The sequence below is a fragment of the Lolium perenne genome, chromosome 3 (assembly GCF_019359855.2).
Source record: "Lolium perenne isolate Kyuss_39 chromosome 3, Kyuss_2.0, whole genome shotgun sequence".
NCBI lineage: Eukaryota > Viridiplantae > Streptophyta > Magnoliopsida > Poales > Poaceae > Lolium > Lolium perenne.
Genome location: NC_067246.2, coordinates 60,883,870 through 60,902,091, shown reverse-complemented (window position 1 = coordinate 60,902,091; position 18,222 = coordinate 60,883,870). Strand labels below are relative to the sequence as shown.

Here is an 18,222-nt window from a genome sequence, read left to right as displayed (position 1 = left end):
CAACTACAGCAACAACAAGATCTAATCTCGTAGGCTTTGGAAATCTTCGAGGGTTAGTCTCATGATCTTCTCGTTTCTACCATCTTCTAGATTGCATCTTGGCTTGTTATTCGTTCTTGCGGTAGGAAATTTTTTGTTTTCTATGCTACGAATCCCATCAAGGACCTTGCCGCCGGTTTGGGTCGCCGGAATTTCCCAAATGGCTACTTTTCTCCATTGGACTATAAATATCCCTTCTTCCTCCTTGAGGCGGTAAGGTCAACCATTCTATTTGCTTTCTCTCTCTCATACTCCATTGATGAACCTCAAGATCTTGCTTTCTATCCATTCCCTCCCATGATTCTTGCATATTCTTGAGTGATTTGGAAGAGAAGATATCTTGCACAAAACTTGTGACACATTTTAATCACTAGCTTGAAATACATTCAAATTGATTCTAGATCCAACCAAGTACTACAAAATTGCACGGCCTCATATAAGTAAATACACGCTTTGCGAAACGATTGTGGCAATAATGTGGTGACACATTTGAATCATTGTCCTAATATAGAGCATTAGTAAGTAGGTGCCTCATATATAAGGTCACAGACACAAGGCAAAGAGATTCTCCCCACACCAAGCCTAGTGCACAAGCAATTTGCTTGAACATTTGGACAAGGTGTAAGGAGAACCCCTTGCCTTGGATTCTGCCACATTTGAGTTATTGGCCTCATACAACCAATCAAATGATGGAACCAATGAGAAAGCCTCATATAAGGAATCACATGCAATTCAATGGATGTTTCTATCAAAGCAAGTACTATGCACAATGCGGACTATTTATACAATGCAAAAAGGTTTCATAAGATCATCGTGGCACCAAAATGGTGACACATTTTACTCACCGGCCATTGCAACTCACACACATCACAATTGGGAGCCTAATATGAAGTAGCATCCACAAGCTAAGAGTTGTACTACAAGGTCAAGGAGCATGCATATTTATGTATTTTTGCATGGCCCTAGGTATTGCAAGATCATCCTTACCTCACATTGTGATACTAAACTTAATCAATGACCATTGCAAGAAAACAGAAATGCAATGAACATATTTAGGGATTCATACTTACATTGGACACACGGATCTCAGAGATGGAGTTAGCGAACCTAGTACACTTCACACCATTTGTGTTCATACGATGTTGATGGTTCGGTATCTCTATCTGTTGATCACATTGTCCATGATTTGATCACCGGAAAGATAACTCATGACATATGAACAAGAAAATTGGGCCTCATAGTAACATATCATTACATATGTCACTTAGATAATCCGCCATTTAGCAACAAAACACCACCACTATGGTTGTACACACCACATGCTAAATGGAGATTATCCTAGTCGTTATTACCTATTGCCTAATTCTAGTCATCGACAAAAGAACAAAATACATATGTGTAAACAAATGTAGGCCTCGTAAAAACTCAATGCAAAAGAATCACTGAGATAATCCAACATTTAGCAGGTATTGTACATAGTAATACCAGTATGGTAGTACTCAACACTTGCTAAATTTTGACCAATTCGGTTGTACTAATATAGCAATATCGTATAATCATATGCCTACAAATGAATACAACATGCATCTGAGCAAGCAATGGATGAACAACCACGCAGTAGTCATCTAAAAATGGGCATGCAAAAAATCCTGCCTCCTATGAACGGTAAATCTAGTTCATCGATAGTCCATATGTAGCGAATATGTTGTGCATGCCAGCAAGAACTACTAGACTGAAGTACTGCATTATGAATTATCCAAAACCATAACCTCATAGTTCAAAATCTTGGGGCGTCGCAGGAATTACGCAAATCTAACTCTACTCTATTGGTTACCCTAATAGAACTAGTCTACATGTCACCAGAATCACTAGCACCATGCGTGTTCGTTCAAATACACCAAAAGAGAACATTAGAGAAGATAATAGTTGTGCTCTAATCTCCCTGGTTGGGGCAACTGGCATAATGAAGGAGTTGCTGATAATGCTGGGCAGGGAGGATGTGATGCACCTCATGATCCTCCTGCTAATCCTGGACATATGCCACCTCAAGATCAATCCGCTGTTTCTTTTGAGTTCTCTAGTGCCATCACTTCTTCAGATCATCATGTACAAGGGCAGGGCCAAGAACAGCAGTTCAATGTGATGCACCAGCTTGTTACTGATCAGGGGCATGAGCATCATGTCAATGTGATACCTTAGGGTGTTGTGCAAGAAAATGAGCTGGCCATTGTCCCCTTTGTGCAGCAGCCTATTCCAGAGGAGAATGGGCACAATGTGCAAATATTTAGGGTGCTCATGCCTGATCCAGTTGTTCTATGGGATGATTTCCTTAAAAGGAAATTGCCTAGTCTGTTTTTCTCAAAGGTTGATAAATCCTTGGATAGGCTTGGGGCCTTGCCTTTATCTGTGTGTGAGTTTTCTTTACTATCCGCTAACTTGTCAAAGGATGATATTCATGAGGATATGCCCAAGAAAAAGAAATCAAGAAAGACAAAGGAAAAGGTGGTGCTTTTGGTTGATACAGAAGCAAGGATGAGCACAAGGAGCCACACAAAGACCGGGGGTTACAAGTTGACTCTCATGTTGGAAAATGAGCCAAGGAAGAAACCAAGGTCAACCAAGCCAAGAATGAAGAAGACTGATGTAGCACCTGAAACTCCAATTGAGGTGTTACAGCAAGCTGGGGAATTTCTTGAGATTCTAGGTGTTGAGCTGGCAGTGGAGAAGCTTATGGCTGCTCCAAAGGATGACTCTTCCTCATAAAGTTCTAAATGATATAAATCGTTGGGGCTGGTTGGGTGTGGATTCTTGGTATTTTCCTCTGTTGCTACTTGTGGTGTGGCCTTGTTCTAGGCCTTATTTTGGTGTGGTGGTATCATATGAAGTATGGTCCTTATATTATGTTCTCTATGGATATTATGCTTTATGAAAGTCAAGTATGGCAAGTTACTGGTGAATATGATGGAGTTATCATTATTGCTATTTGTTATGATTTCTTGTTCAATTATGTTGGACAAATTTTACTCTCCTTTATATGGTTACATGGATAATACACCAAATAAATTACTTGACTGGTTGGTTCTTGATTGGTATATTCGAGGACTAAATGACAAGGACAAGCGTATTGCAGTGTATAATAAAATTGATGAAATTAGGGCAGCTATTGTTTGTTTGCAAGAGACAAAATGTGAAACTTTTGATCATTCTTTTATCAGAAGTTTCTATCCCAAACGATTTGATCAATTTATATTCTCTCCTTCTGTGGGTGCTTCTGGAGGAATAATCATTCTTTGGAATAGCTCTGTATTTTCTAGGAATAACTGCAGATCCATCATTCTTCTATCATAATTTTTTTCTTCCTCATCCCATTCACTACAGTGCTATACCATGGTATGTGTTTATCAGCCTTGCAAAGGAATTGAGCGTGATAATTTTGTGTCCTCCTTATATAATCTTGACATTCCTTTGTCTGAGAACTGGTTGCTACTAGGGGATTTTAATTTCATTCGTTCTCAAGATAATAGAAACAATCTAGGGGATGATATGAATGACATTTTTCTGTTTAAAGAAATTATCAGTCATTTGGGATTATTGGAACTTCCTCTGAAAGGTAGAGCTTTCACATGGTCAAATATGCAAAAGGAACCTTTGTTGGAGCAACTGGATTGGTTCTTTACTTCCTGTGAATGGACTATATTTTTCCAAACACAATGGTTTTTTCCTTTAGCAAAGACAACCTCTGATTATACTCCTTGTGGGGTGAAAATTGCTACTAAAATCCCCAAGTCCATGATTTTTAGGTTTGAAAATTTCTGGATAAAACAGCTTGGTTTTTACCCTCTAGTGGAAAAAGTTTGGCAACAACAAGTGGTTGCAAAATCCTCTACTGCTAGAATTTCTACTAAATTCAAATTCCTCATATATGAGTTGAAAAAATGGGGGAAAGGACTTTCACATATAAAAACTCTGATTGGTCATTGTAATTCAGTTATTCTCTTCTTTGATCAATTGGAGGATAGCGGGCTTCTTAGTATCCCAGAATTTAAGTTCAGAATTATTGTGAAAAATCATTTGAAGAATTTGATGGGAATACAGTCAGATTATTGGAAGCAAAGGTGCACTATTAGATGGGTGCAGTTAAATGGAGAAAACACAAAATATTTTCATGCAAGAGCCACTGAGAGATACATGCATAATAATATTGCTGGAATACATAGTGTGGATGAAGTGTTTCTAGAGGATCATCAACAGAAAGCTGCTGCTTTTTTGCATTGTTTCAAGCAAAGAATGGGAGTGTCCTTTCCTTCTACTGAGACACTTGATATACAAGGTTGTACAGCGAGTGGATAATTTACATGCACTTGCAGCCGAATTTTCTTTGGAAGAAATTGAAGGGGTACTAAAGCATATCAAATTGGATAAAGCCCCTGGTCCTGATGGTTTCAATGGTATGTTTCTAGAACACTGTTGGTATATTGTGAAGGATGATTTTATTCAGCATTATAAGGATTTTCATAAGGGAACAACTTCTCTGGAGAGTATCAATGGTCCTTTACCACTTTGGTGCCCAAGAAACAATGTCCAGAGACTGTTAATGATTTCAGGCCAATTTCTCTTACCAACACATGTATCAAGTTCCATTAGAGATAGAACCATACAAGATTGTTTTGCCTCAACTTTTGAATATTTGCATCAGTGTCATAAGTCGAAGATGAAATGTGTAATTATTAAGATTGATTTTGAGAAAGCTTTTGAAACCATTGAGCATCATGCAATTCTGGACATTTTGAGATGTAAAGGGTTTCCCCTGGATGTCATCAGAATGGTCAAGCAAGTTTTTTCATCTGGATCCTCATCTATTTTGGTCAATGGGGTACCCCGCAATAATTTTGCATGTAAAAGGGGAGTTAGACAAGGAGATCCTTTATCTCCTTTGCTTTATGTGCTTGGAGGAGATTTATTGCAGAGCATTGTCAATCTTGCTTTGCATGAAGGAAAACTAGGATTACAATTCCTCTAGATGGAGATTATCCAATTGTACAATATGCTGATGATACTATTATTGTGCTGCCAGAAGAGGATGATCAATTGTTGCTGTTCAAGGAATTGCTGAATAAATATGGTGTGTTCAGAGGGCTGAAAGTTAATTACCATAAATCTTCTCTGATTACTATTAATCTTTCTGCTCAAGAGGCTGAGCACATGGCAATGGTTTTTTACTGTAATTTGGGCTCCATGCCTTTTACATATCTAGGGTTTCCCATGGGTACTACCAAGCCAACTGTTAGAGATTTCTCCCTAATAATTGATAAAATTGAAAGAAGGCTCTCTACCATTGTGTCTTTTCTCTCCTATGGGGATAGTCTGATCTTGGTGAATTCCGTGTTATCCTCCTTGCCAACCTATTTTATGTGTACTTTGGTAATTCCTCTGGGAGTTATTGAAATTATAGATAAGGCTAGAAGAAGGTGTTTGTGGAGGAAAGATAAAAATAAGGAACGGGTTAATTCCCTTGCTGCATGGAGCATGATCTGCAAAACAAAGGAAAAGGGAGGTATGGGTATTATTAATTTGCATCTTCAGAACAGGCCATTGCTTTTGAAACACCTGGATAAATTTTATAATAATGTGATGTTCCATGGGTGAAGCTGGTTAGAGATACATATTATCATGATACAGTTCCCCATGCTGTCACCATGTCTGGGTCCTTTTGGTGGAGAGGAGTGTTTGGTTTGGTTGATACATGGAGAAATATGATTGTTTGTAAGGTGGTCTCTGGATCACCTATTTTATTCTGGGATGATACATGACATAAGGATCTATTGTCTGCAGTGTACCCTCATATGTATTCCTATGCTAGGGACAAATTAATTTCTGTTAAGGAATTTCTCATTCTGACAGCTGTTCATGATGCTTTTCATTTACCCCTCTCTATTGAAGCTTTTGCTGAGTATAATGCAATACAAGATTTGTTGACTGGTACAGATCTGACAGAGGGCAGTGATAGCTGGTGTTATCATTTTAATAAAGGAATTTATTCGTCTAGTTGCTTTTACAAGCAACAATTCATCTCTTTACAGAATCACCTTCCTTCTAAGAAGGTTTGGCAGTCCAAGTGTATGTCCAAGCACAAGTTTTTTTGCATGGTTGATTATTCATGACATGATTAACACAAAGGATATGATCATTAGCAGAAAGTGGAAGGTAATTGATGACAATGATTGTGTTTTGTGTCACCAACATGTGCTTGAGGATCTGTTCTTCACTTGTCAGTTTAGTTCCAGAATCTAAAATTGTTTACGGATTGAGTGGAGGGATTATTCAGTGGCACAGAGTTTGTCTTTTGCAAAGAAAAGTTTTAAAGGTCCCTGTTTTACTGAGGTGGTTATCCTGGCTTGTTGGAATATATGGAAACAAAGAAACAATTGGATTTTTTAGCATAAGATACACTCTTTTAAAGGATGGAAAGCTGGCTTTGTGTAGGATATCACCATGGTGAAGCATAGGGTGAAGGGTTCTATTGTTGACTCCTTGTCATCATGGATTAGTTCACTCTTGTAATTTCTTGCTTGTACATACACTGTATATATTGTGTACTTTGAGTTTTGATTAATAAAGGGCTGCGGGGGCTTCCCCTGCAGTAGAAAAGGCTTCAAAAAAATAGTTGTGCTTACTACCATCTGAGATGGTCTGTCGTGGTCGAGGTCCAGGTCGCGGTGTAGGTGAAGACTGATGATGGCTACTAGCGACGCCAAAAAGATCTTGATACGTTGGGACTCCAAGCGCAGAGTGTTGTACCAAGGGACTATCTTCCCCACAAGGGCGACTCGAGGGTTTATATCGAACTCTCAGAGATCTGGATGCAAGAGTGTACTCTTCTCTCTTCTTCAAGCAATCCTACAAGTAAAGTAAATGCCCTGTGTCCCCAACTCCACCGTGTGGTTGTCAAGCACAAGGTTTCGCGTAAGTAAATAACACAAGTAGCAAAAAAACAAGTAGAAACTAAACTAGATAAAATAAGTAAGTAAAAACTGTAAAGAGATTGATTATTTTTGGTGTTTTAGATACAAATAAGAAAAGTAAATATTTTTGTATTTTCGGATCAAAATAGTGCAGCAAATAGAAAACAATGTAAAAGCAATATAAATGTGTTTCTTATGATAAAAAGTGAACCGGGGTTCATGGGTTCACTTGACTATTCTCTCGTAATGTTGTGGTGGGCAAAAAGAAATTCATCAATGAGATATAAAGATACAGATAATATTATATGTAAGATCAAAATTAATATGGGTACGTCCTAACATAGAGATGATGCAACACACCTCTCTTATACTCCACAAGAAAGAAACTTCATCTATCTTGTATTAAGAATTAGAAGGAGCATAGCAATAAGTACTTTGACATGAAGTTTGAATATTAGATATGATACCTTGAATAAACAAGATTATCATTGTTGTCACATGATGAACATAGCAGAGGCATTAACTTTATCCCTACTGAGGTAGCAAAATAAATGAAAAACCATAATAGATCATGAATATATTGTGATTATCCAATCACTAAAACCATGCTACTCCATCTAACACACACATCATCCTACACATGCTCTTGCATAGATGTTGGATCAGAACATAAACTTAAGAACAGAGTACATAATACGAATGAAGCCTGGTGAACACATGGGTACGTGAGCACGTGGTGATTAGCTAATACGTGTCTAATGCCGCTTGTCTATTCGTTACCTATAAGGAAAATACTTTGGATCAGGCGGAGGCTGCATCGACAGGAACCTCCGGGCCGACCACCCACCACGTGTCCTTTTCGTGGCTGAACGACCACGTCCACCACAAGGCCACACCAACCTTATCATCCCGACCTCTCCCTCGTCCCCTTCACTTGGTCTTCATCTCATCTCACTGCTCACGACGGTGCCCGCGCCTGCACGCTCGCCGCGTCGATGCCGGCTGTCTGTCTACGCTTTAGCGCCTCCTCCACTCCTCCTCCAGCCGGCATGGCACCGTCACTGTTGAAGCAGGCGATAGTGCCTCTGCCATCTCGTAGGCGTTGCTGCCCCAAGCGTTGGTGACTTCTCAAGAGCCATTGTCGGCGCTGCCTCCTTGCTGCTTGCATCAAAGCTCCGAAGAGTCGTTGTTGATGCCGCAAGCTGGCGACGCGGCAGATGCAGGGGTGTGATTTTCATCCCCAAATAAGGTGCTCACGCACGGGCAACCCGACATCGGCGACTTCATCTTGACCTCTTCCCCAATCCTGAACGGACCACGCCCATGCTCAGCACCACAGCAGCGGGCGGGGTGCTCTTCCACCTCCTCGACTGGCACCGATGCCTCGCCCGCAAGCGCCGCCGCTTCTCCCCGCGCCGCCTCCTCCCCCCCGCCGTCCTGCCGCTGATTCAAATCGAATCAACTAATTTCGGGCGCATACCTTCCTGATTCCCACTGCCGCGCACCCTGCGAGTCGCCTCCGCGCTGGCCTGCGAGCCAGCACACGCGCACCAGCCATGCAGAAGAAACCCGCCCCTAATTCATTCTGAAATGACCACGCCGTCGTCCGCCGTTGACTCAATTTGGGCCGGTCCTGGTGTCCGCCATGGCCGCCCCTTCGACCAATGGGGTTTCGAGCGTCGGGCTCCTGGTGTCCGCCATGGCCGCCCCTTCGAGCGCCCACTAACTCGATTTGGGCCGGTTGAATCAATTTGGAACTTGGACGCTCCTGGAACCCGTTGAATCAATTTGGAAACTTTTTTGGAGATGGACGCTTGATGGCGTCGATGTGCTATAGCGGGTGAGGGAGGAGGAAGGTGCAGTTGTGGGGGCACTATAGAGGAGGATCTACCGCACGAGCACCAGCCGCCGGTCGCGAGGCAGGCAGGAGGACGGCTCTGCAGGGGACGGACACGGAGCTCCTCCTGATGGACGTGCTCGGTACGGAGGGGTGGAGCTCGATGCAGAAACGATGCAGAAATCGTGTTGGAGAGAGAAATCGCGTTGATGCGCAGCTCCCAGGGGCGGCGACGAGCGTAGAGGGCTTCAAGCACGGCCGGACGGTGTGAGCTAGCCGAGCTCGGGAGAGGTGGGGGAAGGAGGCAGAAAAGCTATTCACGCCGTGTAGTCTTCGTGAGACAGAAAACAAATCTCAAAGCCGATCCAATGATGCTTAGACCATGCTCACGTACCCCCCGAACACCAAATCCACTCTCGTACATAATATGTATCTATCAATACATCTCACAATATAATAAGATCATATCTCACAAAACAATATCATAGAACAAATATCCACCACATAGATACTACAAATATGGCCATAATCATGATAGGAAGCTCATATGGCACTAAGTACTATGAAGAACATGAGAAAAATAGATCAAACTACTGCCACAAACCCGTAGTCTAGAGGTGGACTACTCCCTCTTGGTCATGGTGATGATGATGAAGACGTTGGAGAAGGTGGAGATCCCTCCGGTGGAGTTTCCCCCTCCAATCTTCTCTGCAGCAGCCTCCATTTTGGTGTTTCTGTCTTTCTGTGGAGCCCTCCTCCCGAGAACTCTTCGGGGCCATATATATAGTGGGTTTTAGGGCAAAATGCGTCGGTTCGCGAAAGAATCAGGGTAAACGGGCGATCGACGGCTGAAAGAGCATGGGTGGCGCGGCCAAACTTCTTGGCTGCACCACCTGGTATCTTACGGCCCTTGGGCCTCTCCAGGTGCGCTTCCAAGGCCCATGTTGTTCCTCCCGATGAAAAAATGATGCTCCAAAAATCCTAGATCAATTTGACTCTGTATAGGTCTCTGAAAGTGAAAAATATGCGAAATAGGATTTTCCTGTTCTGCAGGGTTATAAACCAAATAAAAAGGATCATTGGTAAATTCCAATAAATCAATGTAAAACATAGTATTATCATCATCATATATGTTACAAATATGTGGAAATTCAATATGATAAAGGCCAAAGTTCATGTATGCATTTTACATGCATCAAAGACTCATTTGCTCTTACTCAGTCGCGGTGGATGCCGCCTACCTCTCGGCGTCTCGCCCCGCTCTTCCCCGCCGTGGCAAATGAGTGCATTTGTCGGTGTAGTGCAACCGCCGACTTAATATGACATGAGGGCGGCGAGAGTCAAAAGTGAGAGAGTGGGAGGAAGGAGAGTGGGCGGTGAGGCGATTTATGGCGCTTGTTCTCGAAGGGACGTGGCGTCGCCCTCTCCTTCATCATGCGTGCAACCGAGACACGACAACGGGTCATGCTCCAGAGGGACGGCCAATTCGGCAGTATCTCCAAGGCCAAGCCTGGCGGTGCTTTAGTACTCGTGCTGGCCACAATGCGGAGGTAGGACGGGCAACCAATCAGCCTATTTTCATCTGCCTAGGGCCAAAATATAGGACATGCGACCTACAAAACGCGCTTGAAACTTCCGAGTGAAGTGTGTCAACACATGTCACAATATTCTGATCTAGAACCTATAAGCGTTCAATGTCGGAGTTGCTCAGAAGTGACGGCAATGCAGAAGCATAAAAGTACTACCCAAGGAGTTACCAGCCACGAACCGTCAGTTTTGCGTCATGGATGTTGTTGCGGCTATAAGGTTTTTTTCGAGTAGTAATTTATAACCAACTCCGTTTTACGGAGAGGGAGGATCAGGAAGAGCAGCAAGCCAGAATGGCCGGCAAAATAGATTGAGGGCAATGCAGAAGCATAAAAGTACTGACCAAGGAGTTGGAATTCTCAAAATCCAGCCAAAAGCTAATTGTCAGTGATAATTTCAGAATAGACTAGCATTAGCATATATAGGCTTATAGGATACCAATATATATTGGGTCATACAGTACATGCGTGTTTGCATTAGGAGTTTCCATGCATGTTTCGGATCGATATAGCTTCATCTTGTCGACTAGTTGCATCGGTTGGAAAACTAGTACGTTGGGTAGAGCGAGCTTCACTGCGAGTGGGAGTGGGGTGTCATGTCCGTATAGCCGATGCTCTTCCTAGTGGTGGGGAAGATCATGAAGACGACGCTGGACAGGAAACCGGCCCCAAGCGGCAGGTTCACCAGCAGCTCTCTGACGTCTGCCCCGCAGTCCGGGAAGAGGCAGCTCTGTATGCTGGCGTCGGCGACAGCCACGGCCAGGAACACGACCGCGGAGAAGACGGCGTGCACGAAGTCGAGCGCGGTGATCCGGAACCGGGACAGGTCCTTGAACACGGCGCCCCGTTGGGCGGCGCCGCCGGCGAAGTTGAAAGGGTAGAAGCCCCAGAATGTGGCCAGGCCGTAGTAGAGCTTGCCGTCGGGGCCGACGATGCTGTCCGTGAAGGAGAGGAGCACGCAGGAGACGATGCACGCGCCGATGAGCGCCAGGACCAGGTAGCGGTTAGCCGTGTGGCACACGCCGTGGTTGGTGAAGGACGGCGCCAGAGCTTGGAAGGCTAGGACCGTGCCCGTCGGCAGCAGCTTCAGCAGGTCCGACGCGCCGGACAGCGTCTTGTCGACCGGCGACTTGGCGGCGTGAGCCGGCCGTGGCTTCGATTCTTGAGTTGTTGGTGCTTCTTGGCCGGCTACATGCACTTGAATGGAATCCATCTAGACACCAGGTGATATGCTTTGAACAGGTGGCTTCTCCGTCTTCCCTTTTATATAGAGTACGTGAGTGAGGAGTGTCAAGCTAGGACAAGCAACAGAGTATGGTTGCTGGGAGCTACACGGGAGAGTGACGCCGGCGTAACAGAAATATTCTTGCCCTCTAGATCGCATATATGCATGCGGAAACGGTTGGGCCGGACACCGGCCGATTCATAACGGACTCCTAGTTTCGGCCAGTTGCTGCTCGAGAAGTTCAGCTTACACGAATAGTTTTTCAACTAACTTAAAAGGTTGCAGTGACTCTATGTCAAGAAGAGTAGGAGCAGGACAGATTGAAGGTAATGCCAATTAGCCGGGAGATCAAAGAAGTTAGAGGAGCTTTTTTAAAATTAGCATAGTTTATGTTGGGTGGGATGCAAGTGCGGCAGCCCATCTATATGCAAAACAAGCTAGTGAGACAGGAAAAGGTGTTCGTGTATCAACTATACCTAAGCTTCCTTTCTATTACTCTTTTCAATGACCGTAATCCCGCGTCACTTAAAATAATGAAGCTCTCAATTCGATTAAAAAAACATGTTGTTACTGAATCTTCCGTTGTTGGAAAGTACAAGTTCCAAGTTAATTGTGTTTTCTTAGAGTAGATTACATGGTGCTTGGTGCTTTAGTGACAGATTTTTTTTTGGGTGTGAATATTTCTCAGTTGATTGAGAATTAACTTCGTTCTCAGTCAGATGATGTCATCAAATCTCAGTTGCAACATGACTAGTATGAATCACGAAACAAATCTAACGGTTTGGATAATTATTCTTAGTTGCATTCTGACTTACAACTAAAAAAAATCTCAGTTGCAACTCCACTTGCAATTGAAAAAACCCAGTTGCAACTTAACTGTAGCTCATATGCGCGAATCACAATGCAATCAAACGGTGTAGAACTTGACTAAGCATAATACAATCTCAGTTGCAATTCCACTTACAACTGAGAACTATCAAATTCCTTTTTTGAGAATTACCGAAATACTAATGGTGGCCTGACATGCTACGTGCCGACACAGGCACGTCACACCTTGGCCCACGGCTGGCCCACGACTAGCATGGCTTGTTGCTCACCTTTGCTTAAAATTCCCACCCTGAGTCCCTGACGAGTCCTATGCCCGCCGGGAGCTCCTATACGCGACCCACGCCCCTTTGATAGGTTTTGGGCCAACCCCATATATCTGGTTAGTATTTAGCTAGTTTATTTCTGGTTTTGCAGCTAGTGTTTTCTGGTTAAGTTTGATTTTTTGGGTTTATGTCTGGTTTTCGGTTTCCCAAAAAATGAGCGAACATTTTCCAAAATTTGAATTCTTTTTAATCTAAACAAATTTCAAATCTTAACAAAGTTTAAATTTTTAATCTAAACATTTTCAAAACTTTACAGTTTTAGCATTCAATTTTTAAAATATGAACATATTTTAAATTTGAACAATTGTCAAATTTAAACATATTTTAAAAAATATGCACATTTTTACTTTTTGTAATTTTTTTCCAGATCTTACAAGAAAAAGAAATAAAAAAGACAAAGAAAACAAACATGGAAAAGCTAACGCCTAACTGGACCAGCCCACGCCACGCACATGAGGGTGTGCGGAGTGGTGCAAGCGCCGACGTAGTCGGCACATAGAATTCGCCCATCCGTTGGGTAAAACCTATACACCGACCAGGTCGGTGGCTACCGACCATCGCACACCCCTGGTCGGGTATGGGCTAGGCCCATTTGTGGCTGTTTAGCCTCTAGCAGTTCGTTTTTATTTTTCTTTTCTCTTTTCTGTTTTTTTTTCTGTTTTCTTTTCTTTTTTCTGTTTTCGGTTTTATTTATATTTTTTCAGATTCGAAAATTTTAATTTTAAAAATTTGTTCAAGTTAAGAAAATGTTTAAATTAAAAAACATTCAAATTTGAAAACCGTTTCAAATTTGAAAACCATTCAAATTTGAAAACCGTTCAAATATGAAATTTGTTTAGATTTGAAATTTGTTCTAAATATGAAAATCGTTCAGATTCAAAAATTGTTTAAATATAAAATTTGTTCAAATTCGGAAATTGTCATTGAAAAAAATACATTTTTGTTCAAATTTAAAAATGTCCCAATCTAAAAAATGTTCAGATTTTTAAAAGTGATTTCTTTTAATTTGATTTTTTAATTTTAACAAATGTTCAGATTTAAAAAAAATTAAAAAAGAAAACAAAAAGAAACGAAAAAGCAAAAAACGAAAAAGCAAAAAAGCAAAAAAGCAAAAAAATAAAGAGTGAGAATGTTGGGCCGGCCCAACAACCCGCCTGGGGGGTGTACGGCGCCTGGTCCGCGCCGACCAGGTCGGCATACAGCAGCCCCCGTCCGTTGGACACTGATTTTATGTTTTATCGGAGGGTCTCTTTATCAGTAAACTAGATGATTCCCTCGCGCGTTGCTGCGGACATTTGTTCTAAAACATTTTAAAGACATTTGTACATCAAAGTAAAATAAATCACTGAATTGAATATAAAGATCTCGAAATTGCTTAGAAACAATTAAAATAGTGTGCTACCAAATATATATTAAACAATGGTAGATACAAAAATGAACCAATAAACCACGACTCACTAATGCTAAACATTGGTACATATGACAATGAATTATGCAAACACGTTGACCCACTGTTCTGAAGATTTTTTTTAGAGTGTACTAATTTAAATTGCACAACTCCAATTTTCCAAAGTGTATGGAGGACTCACAAAAAAATTGTTACCACACTATCGGTCTGATATTTGAATTACTGGAAATGAAAGTGCATATACAGATCGGGAATATAAATCTGGGAGTTTCATTTCCCGGGAACTGAATGAAAACACTATGATGAAAATTTGCATAGTCCCCGTTGGGAAAGTACTGTGCATATATATTTCATAGTTGCATTATGTGAGTAGTTCCTGAAATCTATAGCTGTTAGCTCCTTCCGCTGTATTTAGATCCATTGTTGCAGCGAGAGATAGAACTAAATTTTGTCCATAGGGAGTAGAAATTTAGACAGGCTTAGCTGAAGCATTGGCCTAATTTAGAATGAACACTTGCTGTAGACACTAATGAAAGTATATGTCGGAATATTGGATAAGGAAAATTGATAACCAACTTCAGAGGAGATGGGATAAATAATCGTTAGCATTTAGCAATAGTACCCCGGGAAACTCCTGCAAGCAAAAAAGAATACATCTCCTGCGAAACAACATTTCGTTATACTCAACCAAAAACTGAATAACACTATTCAAACATGAGAAAAAATAGAATGCGCTCACCTGTGCATATACTCCATAGTTCCAAGAAAATACAATCCAGAAAGAGCTCATCATTACTGGGCCATACTGGACAATAAGGGGTGGGGTAACTAAGAATCCATAGAGGAACCGCCATACCGTTGCTTCTTGATGTCAACGTTGTAGATGGGGGGAGGGGTGGGGGGGGGGGGTGGGGCAGGGTGGCGGAACCTCCAGCCGAGCTTTCTATACATGCAGATCATGGCGAGGGCTGGATGAGAATGGAAGTCAAGCAAAAGCGTGGCATCCACTCATCCCAAACGCGCGGCCACAAAAACAGTGTGTTAGTGAGAAGTGGCGGCACAACATAAATATATAAAGGAGTAGAATGAGGTGCACAGTGGGAAGAGGAGTGGAGAAGACTTGTAACGGCCATGATGAATTTATTTAGATGAACATAGAGGAGTCCGGCCGTATGTACCCGATGCCTGCATGTATGGCTAATCAGTTTCTTAACGGATATCAGGAGTGATATTTGGGCTACGTATGGAAGTGGAGAAGCCAGGAGAGATTAAGCGGTGGGCAATCAAGTGTTTTATAACTACACACAAGAAATAGAGGAAGGTGAACGCCTGTCGCACTTCAAGATTTCATGGTTGAAAAATAAGAGAGAAAATAATGACTTGTTTGTAGGTGGTATATATGGGCTGGAAAAATAGGTAGTGGGGCCAAATGAAAATTGATGATGTAGCACCTTGCTGATGTGGATAGGCTGCATGTTTAGAGAAATATGCTAGTGGGTTGCTCCAATTTAGATATTATAGATGACCGTGACTCCTCAAAAAGGAAATTGCCAGGCCGATGAGCCCTAGACCCCTCTCCTCTATTCGGTGAATCCCCAACCCTGTGCAAATAGCCGCCGCCCAGTCTGGGCACCCAAATCCCGTAAATCTACAAGATCAGTGGAGATGCAAAGCCTCTCGCGCTCGATCACTGTTCAAAAACTAGGCCGATTCAGCGATTACTAGGCCGATTAATCGCTACTAGGGGTCTGACCGTGTCGATTATCATTAATCGCCTGTGTTAATCCTTTAGCCCGATTAATCATACTGAAAGTCCGATTACTAGGTATGTTCCCGATTAACTACTACACTTGGTAAAAAAAGTTACAAAATTTTCAATGCATATTGCTAGTACAGGCGCTACCCCTCCCCAATAAAGTAGGTTTTGTGAAGCTCCCGCTTGATTGTAGCTCCAGGAGCTCGATTTCCACTATCGCCAACTAGTTACTTGCCCTCCTAGACCAGTTGCTCGCAGTTGCCCAGACCTCAGATATAGGAGCTCGTGCAGGAGCTCGAGGATGCCTTCAATAGGTTAGGTGGTTGAGGTGTAAGAGGGGTCGTACCCTAGGTAGGTGGTGGGAGAAGATAAACTTCAGAGGTGAGAGGAGAAGAAGTGGAAGGAAGGAACGCGACTTCGGCTAGTGGATCCTGATGCGCTCGTGACCTTGAAGATTAGGTCACGGAGGAGAAGAGTGCATGTTTTATGAGATTTTAGGCTCTAGACAAGTAGGGCCAGGCATACATAGGCTCATATACTATTATTTTTCTTATATAAACTATTTTAAGTGCTAAATTGTGTATGTTGCACCGATTAATAGCCGACCGTTTAAATCAGTTAATCGTCTGAATTCCGATTAATCGCTGCTCCCAAGCCGACCGAGCAATTAACGATTACCGATTTCCTTAACATTGCGCTCGATCATTCGAAACGTCGGCAGAGTCGCCTCTGCTCCGCCTAGCTGGTGGCTTCCAGCGTTCGCGCGAAGAGATGCTCGGGCTTTCGTGAACGAGAAGAAGCAGAAGAAGCTAGATCGGCAGCGTCTCTGGTTCTCATCTGCCACTACAAACGAGATGGTTGAAGCAGAGATGAAGAAGGCAGCAGAAGACAAGAGCAATTCCATTCAAGACTCGAAAAGTGTAACTACCAAAGATCCATACTACACCTCGGTCAAAACTTCGTCGCAAACTACGCCTTTTTGCCCGCCATCGGCACGTCTGGAGGTATTATCCTCGCGGTGTCGGATGCCTACTTCACCCTCTCGGATGTCCACATCTCCGAGAACACCCTTTCGGCATCGATCACGATGTTAGATGAAGGAACCTCCTGGTTTATCACCTGCGTCTATGGCTCGCAGACTGAAGCCGATAAGCTACTCTTCATCGATGAACTCAGGGCTCTGCAGACAGTCACCCACGATGCTTGGCTCTTGTTGGGAGATTTCAACCTCATCACTAAGGCCTCGGACAAGAACAACCTTAATATCAATCGCCGTCTCATTGGCAAATTTCGGGCTGCCCGGGACTTCCTCGCCCTCAAAGATATACGGATGGACGGGAGGCGCTTCAGTTGGTCCAATGCCCAGGCGGACCCGGTCCTCACCAAGATAGATCACGTTTTCTGCACTGCTGACTGGGACGCCCTATTCCCGGATGCCCATCTCCAAGCCATTACCTCTGCATGTTCCGACCACGCGCCCCTCTTTCTGCAAGGGGCTGTCTCCACTAACAGGAAGCCCTCCTTCAAGTTCGAAGAGTTCTGGTTGCGCATGCTGTAGGGATTCGTTGCATAGAAAACAAAAATTTTCCTACCGCGAGAACGCAATCCAAGCCAAGATGAAATCTAGAAGACGGGAGCAACGAGGGGATAATCGAGACTAACCCTTGAAGATTTCCAAAGCCTATAAGAGTAGGCTCTTATTGCTGCGGTAGACGATCACTTACCGCTTGCAAAAGCGCGTAGAAGATCTTGATCACGGTGCCACAATCGGGCAGCACCTCCGTACTCGGTCACACGTTCGGTGTTGATGAAGACGACGTCCTTCTCCCCGTTCCAGCGGGCAGCGGAAGTAGTAGCTCCTCCTTGAATCCGGCAGCACGACGGCGTGGTGGCGGTGGTGATGGAGAACTCCGGCGAAGCTTCGCTAAGCGTGCGGGAGAGGTGGAGGAGAGAGGGGGCGGCTAGGGTTTGGGAGAGGGGGTGGCCGACCTCAAGGGGTGCGGCCAAGCTATGGCTCTATGGTTGCCGGCCCCCTCCCCTATGCCCCTCATTATATAGGTGGAAGCCCCAAGAGTTGTAGTTCAAGTCTTCGAATAAGACCCCAACACCAAAACTTCCCAAAGGTGGGAAACCTACTCAAGGGGGGAGTCCTACCCAAGGTGGGACTCCCACCTTTTCCTTAGGTGGGGTGGCCGGCCACCATGGGTGGAATCCACCTGGGATTCCTTCCCCTTAGGGCTGGCCGGCCATGCTAGTGG

At 43.4% G+C, this 18,222-nt stretch overlaps 2 protein-coding genes across 2 annotated transcripts; one reads left to right on the top strand and one right to left on the bottom strand.

Annotated features, from left to right (window-relative positions):
* Nucleotides 1–10,761: 10,761 nt before the first annotated feature.
* Nucleotides 10,762–11,647, bottom strand: LOC127338254 (protein DMP2). Its single transcript, XM_051364450.1, has one exon. It carries the CDS (start codon nt 11,635–11,637, stop codon nt 10,996–10,998), a length of 642 nt encoding a protein of 213 aa, XP_051220410.1. The 5' UTR covers nt 11,638–11,647; the 3' UTR covers nt 10,762–10,995.
* Nucleotides 11,648–17,051: 5,404 nt separating this feature from the next.
* Nucleotides 17,052–17,522, top strand: LOC139837896 (uncharacterized). Its single transcript, XM_071827205.1, has one exon. The coding sequence runs from the start codon at nt 17,052–17,054 to the stop codon at nt 17,520–17,522; it is 471 nt and encodes a 156-aa protein (XP_071683306.1).
* Nucleotides 17,523–18,222: the final 700 nt, after the last annotated feature.